The sequence below is a fragment of the Syngnathoides biaculeatus genome, chromosome 6 (genome assembly GCF_019802595.1).
Source record: "Syngnathoides biaculeatus isolate LvHL_M chromosome 6, ASM1980259v1, whole genome shotgun sequence".
NCBI classification, from domain to species: domain Eukaryota; kingdom Metazoa; phylum Chordata; class Actinopteri; order Syngnathiformes; family Syngnathidae; genus Syngnathoides; species Syngnathoides biaculeatus.
Genome location: NC_084645.1, coordinates 10,394,303 through 10,403,052, shown reverse-complemented (window position 1 = coordinate 10,403,052; position 8,750 = coordinate 10,394,303). Strand labels below are relative to the sequence as shown.

General features: G+C 40.3%; 1 protein-coding gene across 1 annotated transcript; it reads left to right on the top strand.

The window, feature by feature from the left end:
* Positions 1-635: 635 nt before the first annotated feature.
* On the top strand, positions 636-7,824 carry pnp6 (purine nucleoside phosphorylase 6). Its single transcript, XM_061822474.1, has 6 exons — positions 636-800; positions 2,536-2,705; positions 2,807-2,910; positions 4,076-4,251; positions 5,199-5,389; positions 5,987-7,824. Exons 1-6 carry the CDS (start codon positions 775-777, stop codon positions 6,181-6,183), a joined length of 864 nt encoding a protein of 287 aa, XP_061678458.1. The 5' UTR covers positions 636-774; the 3' UTR covers positions 6,184-7,824.
* The last annotated feature ends 926 nt before the right edge of the window (positions 7,825-8,750 follow it).

The following is an 8,750-nucleotide window of genomic DNA, read 5'->3' as shown; positions in this document are numbered from 1 at the left end:
CCAATCTGGCCTAAAATAAATAAATATATAGCGTCGTTGGTTACAAGAATGATTTGTGGTGTATGCTTTGTTTGTTGTGCCAGCCTGAAAAGCAGCTTTTCCCTTAAAAAAAAAAAAAAAATCATGGATTTCCACCTAATCTAAAATGCATACAGATAAAATGTATTTTGTTATTTATGAGTTGGAAATTTAGCTTTTTATGTGAGACAGTTACCAGGATTATAAAAGCATGTCGTTTTTGAATGAGGCTCAGCTAGATACTGTATATTTTGTTGGAGGCACAATCATTATGAGGTTAATTTGAAAGAGTACTACTATTTTTGTTCAGAGATATTTTTTGTAAGTGTAGCAATTTATTAAAACAGATAATATTCGACACACACACACAATTTTTTTTTTTTTTACCAATTACTATTTTTTATTTAAATCAATTTTAGCGTCTGTAGCCTACTCAAAATGAGTTGAATTAGTAAAATACTTCTACTTGTACCGGATTATTTATTTACACACGTTTCTGTACATCTATTTATGAACAAAGTGTGTGTCATATACCACCTGTGGGCGTCACTAAACAGTTGAGAATGTTTTCAACTACACTTTTGCGGCGGTGTGTTTTGCTCCGCCTTGAACTCTGCTAGCATACGGCGTCACCACGTCCAGCGACCGCCTCTGATTAACTCCGTTAAAAAGAGTGGAACTCCAACTGTGGACTGAATTTAAAAAAAAAAAAAAATTGCAACTCGACAGTACATTGTTCCCGCTCATCAGGAAAATATGGAGACGCCGTCCTGCCAATGCAGGTAGGATCCGCGAGTCTCGTTCTTGATGGTTGTTAAAGCTCTGGGTGAAGCTTAATAACCACAGCAATTAATAAATGATCGGTAAGTTAATTTAACTACACCAGATTTCATTTATAAACACGACGCTATTCACAATGTTGTCAAAGCGTGGCCGAGATAAGTCTCCAGTAATTCCGTGGATCAGCCTGAGTGTACACAGACTCTTCCCACCAGGCACTTCAAGTCGAATGAATCGTCATAATATATCGTTGACCGTGCTCAAACTGTTTCATTTTGAGAGCTCCGTATCTTAGCAACCGCTGTAGCGGTGTCTCGCTTGCGTTAAAGGGCCTGGGCGAACCCTGGAAGCTGGGATCGCTGAAGCACCATGGACAGCTCCAGGCCCACCCCGCCCCCGGACACACACACGCACGCATAGTGGAGTGAGAGTGTTGGCCTCAAAGTTCTGACGACCAGGGTTCAAATCCTGGTCCCAACTGTGTGGAGTTTGCATGTTCTTCCCGTTCCTGTGTGGGTTTTCTCCGGGCACTCCCGTTTCCTTCCACATCCCAAAAACATGTATTAACTGGAGACTTTAAATAGCCCCTCAGTGTGATTGTGAGTTGGAGGAAACCAGAGTACCTGCAGAAAACCCCTCCAGGTGCAGGGAGACCATGCAAAGTCGACGCAGGAAGGCCTGGATTTGAACCCAAGACTGTGAGGCAGATCTGCCTACTAGTCATCATCCATGCCACTGATCTGAAATAAAATGATGTGCATCAAAATCAAAGAATCAAAGAAGGTCACGCTGCTTCCTATGAAAAAAGTATTTTCTAGTTTGCATTAATAAACTATTCCCAAATTTAATATCCAAGTCCAAAGGAGATCCCAGTCTCTGGTGAATGGAAAGCCAGGAAACAGAACCAAAAATAATAAATTTGAGAAAGTCATCCTTTTGCAACCCAGTGATGGTGTACCTTCAGTCAAATGCAATGTAAAAACAAACAAACAAACAAAACAACTGCCTATCCCAATGGTTGAATTAAGAAACTGACCCAGCAGTTTTAAGTATCATTGACTGAACATGAACACAATGTATCTTGACACAACATTTACAACAAGAAATAAAGATAGGTTCAAGTTGTGTTAAACGTGGTAGTCACCCAAATTCAGAGCAATTCGTCCATCCTTTCACCCCACATGAAAATTATGTATATTCCTGTGAGAAACGTATTTTGGAAAACATCCCAATAAAACTCATTCACATGCAACACCTGGCAAGATAAAACCAGACACCATTTTCACCTATTCATTTATTCATTAATTCTCTGATACGCATATCCTCACAAGGGTTGCGGTGGTTCTGGCGCCTATCCCAGCCAATACCAGGCAGGACACAGGCGACACCCTGAACTGGTTTGCAACCAATCGCAGGGCACATCGAGACAGGGAACAGTTGCACTCACAATAACACCCAGGGGGATTTAGAATCTGCAATGAATACATCTTTTTGGGATGTGGTCGGAAACTGGTGTGCTCAGAGAAAACCCATGTAGACACGGGGAAAATGAGCAAACTCCACACAGGCAGGGCCCAGATTTGTATCGCGGACCTCAGAACATTTAGGCCAATGCTCTAAACCAGTTGCTCCACTGTGCATGTGTGAACATAAAATTCCATGGACAAGTCTATCATGGCAGTTGATGATAAAGACCTCATACCTTTGATAATAATCAGTCTATTTTCTTTTTTTAAGACCCAGTTATGATGACTGCAAAAAGACTGCCGAGTGGCTGTTGGCCCAAATCAAGCAGCGGCCCAAAGTAGCCATCATTTGTGGTTCGGGACTGGGCGGCCTGGCTGACTTGATAGATGACAAAATAGTTTTCCCTTATAAGGATATCCCAGATTTCCCAACTAGCACTGGTACATTTTTGTTTTTGTTTTGTTTTTTTAAATGTACATTTTTGCAGAAATGTGACAAAGGAAAATCAAGTTGGTGTTTGTACGTTTTGTGCACTGTTTAGTGGCAGGCCATGCTGGCCAACTGGTTTTCGGGAAGCTGCAGGGCCGGGATTGTGTCTGCATGAAGGGTCGATTCCACTTCTACGAAGGTTACAGCTTACACACTGTAAGGACAGTATTCACCAAAAGTGGTTGTGATTTTTTTTTAAGCTTTAAGGAAATTCTTTGATTCTAAAAACTGCTTCATTTTGGCTGGTATTTCATTAGCAGGCATTGTCTTGAAATTTCTAGCTGTTCTGAATGACCAACTGCAGTTAAGAAGATGGTTCAAATCTGCGTCAGCATTGGATTGACCTTTGTAATATGGTTGAGATCATATTATAGTTTTATTTTATTACCAGCTGTGATGTGCCTCTCCACATAAAGTCAATTATATCATAAAAAAACAGTTTCACATATACAGTAAACAGAGGTCAAATTTATTGTACTTCTTGTAATCCAGTTAGGACTTTAGACAGATTTTGGTCTTTCGGCCATCCTTTGTGACATGGCTATTTCTAGAAAGACAACTAAGCATAATATAAGGATCATATATTACCAATAAAATGTAATAGGTGTTGAACAAATTCTATTGTCTGTGAAGCCTCCATCTACACATTTGTGCAGCAGTAGCAACCTGAAGAAATATCAACTCTTGACATTTTACATAGGATACAAACAAATGGGCTTCACCTCCCAGCCTGCCTGATGGCAACTAATCCCACACCAGCAACCCGCTAGTAACATAATTTTGCAGTGACTATACTGACATTTATCTATTACTTCTTGACTAAGTTAGAGTAATTACTAAGTTCCTCACTTGACTTACACTTTCCTCTCTCTAACAAGGGACTAAAAGAATCAACAGAAAATAAGTAAAGCACATGTAAACAATCGTGGGTTCTTCATCCACAAGTGAGCAATGAGGAGGGAAAGCAATGGCACAGGCCTGGCTTAACATTAACAGAAACAGAATTGCTGTTAGATAATAATGAACTTTCATCCTGATCGAAGCCAAAATGTATTTGCTGGCACGAACACTTGCAAACATTTTTCCTCCTCGGTGACGCTGACCATCCCTTATGCCCCATTCAAGTAAAGAAATACGCAGTGGCATGCAAATCTCAAGAGTAACTCGTGAAAAGAAAGCAATGCCCATTTGCTGGATTGGATATCCATATCACCTTCACCGCTGCTGCCAGGCACACATTTGCATATTCTCGCATGACTCTTCATACTAAACTGATATTTATGAAATACTAATTGAAAATCCATGATATTTGTGACTGTAGGTGACATATCCTGTGCGAGTCTTCTTCCTGTTGGGTGTGGAAACGCTGATTGTGACAAATGCAGCAGGTGGACTCAATGGCAGCTACAACGTGGGGGATATTATGCTCATTAAGGATCACATTAACCTGCCAGGTTTTGGTGGACAGAGTCCGCTGGTTGGGCACAATGATGACAGGTAACACACAAGTTCCAATATACAGTTAAAGGCAGTGATGATATGATCCTGAAAAAAGTTCAGCAAAAAGTTTTCATAAGTGGCTAACTGTCAGCAACTTGACTTCACTTTGGTATAACAAGTCCAAAATGCTATATGTGTCTGTGTATATATATATATATATATATATATATATATATATATATATATATATATATATATATATATATATATATATATGTGGTGGCACGGTGCCGAGCGTTGACCTCACAGTTCTGAGGACCTGGGTTCAAATCGTGGCCCGCCCTGTGTGGAGTTTGCATGTTCTTCCCGTGGCTGTGTGGGTATTCTCCGGGTCATGTCTGTTTCAGAGTTCTGAGGTTTTGTATTTGAGTTCTAAGTGCTCTGGCTTCGTGCACCATCCCAAAACTATATCTATTAAACATTCATTACAGCAAAAAGAAAAGGTACACATTGTATATATATATTGTATTGACATTTAATTTATTGTATTTTTTCCCATACTTGGTATTAGAGTAATACAAAAGAAATTAAAATTGTATGGTGGTTGGATTACATCATGAATGAAAGGTTTTAACAGGTGCAATAAGGAGTAGGTGTATCGGGATACAATATTGAATAACTCTGACTGTACTGAATATATTGAGGTTTTTAAACAAATAAACCTTAACTAAACTGATTTCATCTGAAGCTTTGGCTAAACCTTTGGCTCTTTCACCAAATGCGTTGTTGGTATGTACGTGAGTGTCAATTGTCTGGTATTCAGATTTGTATCACTGACTCGATTTTGTGTACTTTTCTTGAGCTCAGTCGTGTTTGGCAGCATTACTCAGTCTTCCCAATAAAAGTGTGGCATGTCATTTAATCACTGGGATGAGCTGTTATCTGATCTTATCTATATAGACTCTCGATTGCTCAATCCTCTTATCTACATGCCATATCCTCAGGTTTGGAGTTCGTTTCCCTTGCATGTCAGATGCCTATGACCGGAACCTGAGGGCTTTAGCTATACAGGCGGCGCATGAAGAGAACTGTGGCAGCTTCCTGCAGGAAGGGGTTTACTGTATGGTGGGTGGACCAACGTACGAAACCATCGCAGAGTCCAACATGCTACAGAAGTTTGGGGCGGATGCCGTCGGTAAGTAAAGATCGTTTGGGATGTGGCAAGCAAATGTAGGGCTCACTAAAACGACAGAATGTTTTCATGCATTCTACTGTAGAATAAGTGGGAGTATTGTTCTTTACTTTTATAAACAGACCATTATGTTCAGCTTCCATGTGATGGTCCTCAAAACACAGACATGCTTCAACTGTTGAAATAAGGGGGCCTCGGTTCACGGCCCCAACCTCGGGTTTCAAACTGAGTGCAGTGAGCTCATTCATGCAACACAAGAAGGCACACTTGGTTCTTACTTTTTTTCTTGTATGTGTATTCTTTTAATATCCATGTCAAGTGAAAATACATTTGTCTTACAAATTTCACACACCATAGAGAAGCGTGTTGTGAACTAATGTATGGATAAGACCTCAGCACGTAGAGGTATGTAAAATGAGGCTCTAAAATTGTGAAAAATCCACATGTTTTTCCTCTCTAGCACTGTGGGTGTGGTCACTGCATGTGCTGAAAAGACATTTTAACTCCTTAACCCTATCCAAAGGGTAGATCATCTCGTAAAATCTGTTTTTTAATATAGTAGCCAGAAACGTCCTGAACCTACTTCTTTCCCTCTACTAGGTATGAGCACAGTCCCAGAGGTGGTGACAGCTCGTCATTGTGGCTTGCGAGTCTTGGGTCTCTCACTGATTACCAACAAGGCAGTGACAGATTATGACAGTAATGAGAAAGCAAACCACGAGGAGGTGCTAGCGACCACTAACGTCCGCGCAGGTGACCTCCAGAGGCTCGTCAGAAACCTTGTGACAAAGGTCTAGCGTCTTCAGTCCAAATCTGTGGAAAACAGAAGTTTCCGTGCTTCAGCAATTGTATTGAGATAATCAGCGGTGGGTCTAAATTGAATATATTTGATAGGTGAATATAATACAACATAGAATGAAAACCCCGTAAAGTACAAAATTATTTCAGACCATTGTCTCTGAAGAGCAACTACAAATTAGCACTGACTGACTTCATATTTGATGTTGATGTTTCAGTGTCAACACATACATATCATGGGAATAATTAATTTCATTGTGTTTAATCCTGTTGACGCTCATCAATTATTTCATCTCTGGTGCTCCTCTTGAAACTTGATTAGATAAAAGAACAAATGAAAGGATTTTGATCAAAATGTATTTCATTAAATCACAAGAAAAACAAGCCTTTTGTTTCCACTCTGAATTCAGTCAGTGTTATTCAAATGTGCTTGATTACTGAAAACTGCAAATAAGGGAGAATGTTGAATCAGTGAATCACGAGGAGTACCTCACTCATGCTTCTTTGTTGTGGTGGTTTGTGATAGCCACTGTTGATCTTCAATGAATGTATATTTTAGCTACAGAGCAAAATAGTTATTTTTGTCTTTACTTTTAGAATTTTTGATTAAAGTATATGCATATTAAGAAATAATTAATTGTATGTGATGTTATAATTCTTAGTTGATTTATTTGTGATGGTGAACACAAACAAAGCAGGCATTTGAAGGAAAAAGATGAGGTCAAATATCCTCATACAAAAGTAACATACACAGGTTTTCCTGGAGAAGACGCTACTCAGCGACTGAAATATCGGGACGAGCTGTGATACAAAGTCTTACAGTCTTCAGTGACCTTTGATCTGGTAACTCCTGCCAGGTTCCTTTGACCGTTCCATTCATTAGAGCTGGAAAGTCATTTGATAACCTTTATCAGCAGTCTTGAAGGAGAATCTGTTTTGATTATTTTTGAAAAAAAAAAAAAAAAAAAAAAACAGCTGTCATCAGAAACTCACTTCTGAGTACCATTTGTTTTCTTCCATTGCCCAAAGTTTGATACTTTTTGATTCAATGTACATTATTTCAAATTAAATATTTTTGTCACGTACACTCAGTTTGAATGCTGGTACTTTTAAGAGGGGATGTTTATGTAAGCAGGAAATTTGGCTTTGCATTGCATTTTTCCCCCACAAGCAACTATTCTGTCTGTGACATGCTTGACCCTCTGTGAACCAAGCAGGGTTCCAGGTTATCTGAAATTGTACAACACTGGTCAATAATGGCAAATGCCAAGTCGGTAAACTGGAAAAGGGGCCCTAATGTACCGTGTGCAAAAATCCTACATGGGTCAACAGAGGGTTAAATACCTGAAAGATTAAAAATTGCAGCATGTTTTAAACACCCCATTTCTTATCTTTCTAAAAGTAGCCAGTTTTGCGGAGGCGGTCAAGTTTCATGAAAGTGAACCTAAACTCACCTTCCTCCATACAGAATTCAACTATTAGGGAGTCTGTGTCATGATGCAGGTTGGATTGGACCCAAAAACAGACAGAAGGAGTGAGTAGATTGAGAATAATTTATTGCAGGTTGACACAGGGTACAAATATCCAAGGCAGGGTGGTGGACTAGCAGGACATAGAGCAAGTAGAAAGTTGGAAAGTGTGGAAGAGGGGTGGCTTGGCAAACGAGGAGGGCACAGGAGGACTGCTGGAGATGGGGAAAGAACACAATTGTGTGAGGACAGTTTAAGGTTGTGGAATAGTTACCACAATCCATCCATCCATCCATCCATCCATCCATCCATCCATCCATCCATCATCCATCCATCCATCCATCCATCCATTTTTTCAGCTACTTATCCTCATAAGGGTTGCAGGAGTGCTGGAGGCTATGTCAGCTGTCAACAGGCAGGAGGCAGGGTACACCCTGAACTGATTGCCTGCCATTCGCAGGGCACATAGAGACAAACAGCAGCACTCACAATCACAGCTTGGGCCAATTTAGAGTGTTGAATGGTTTGCACATCTGCCTCTCAGTTCTGGGGGACTGTGTTCAAATCTGGCCTCCCCTTTGTATTGTTTCCATTTTCTCCCTGTGCGTAGGTTTCCTCCCACACCCCTACAAACATGCATGGTAGGTTAAAAAGTATATGGAATGTCTAATTTCTAATGGACATTATCTTATCTAGACAAAAATATATATTCAACTGTATCATAAAATGCATAACCTTTTTGATGTTTTTACCGAAAAATATAAGTGTTTATGAATTAAATTTGTGTGTCTCGATGATCCTAGGAGCTAAGCTGTCTGGGGCTTCATGCCCATGGTAAGGTCACCCAAGGCAAACAGGCTCGGGCCCTGTGCGTTGGGGCTTACCCGAGTGGATTAGAGGGTAGCCTCCCTCTGCCTGCAGGCAGGGGGATGGGTCCTGACTGTTGTTTGTGCTTATGCACCAAACAGCAGTGCAGAGTATCCACCCTTTTTGGAATCCTAAGAGGGAGTGCTGGAGATCGATCAGATAGATCAGAACTTGAGTGGTGCTCCGTTTCTGGACTGCTGTGCTCATCATGGATTGTCCATAACAAACAC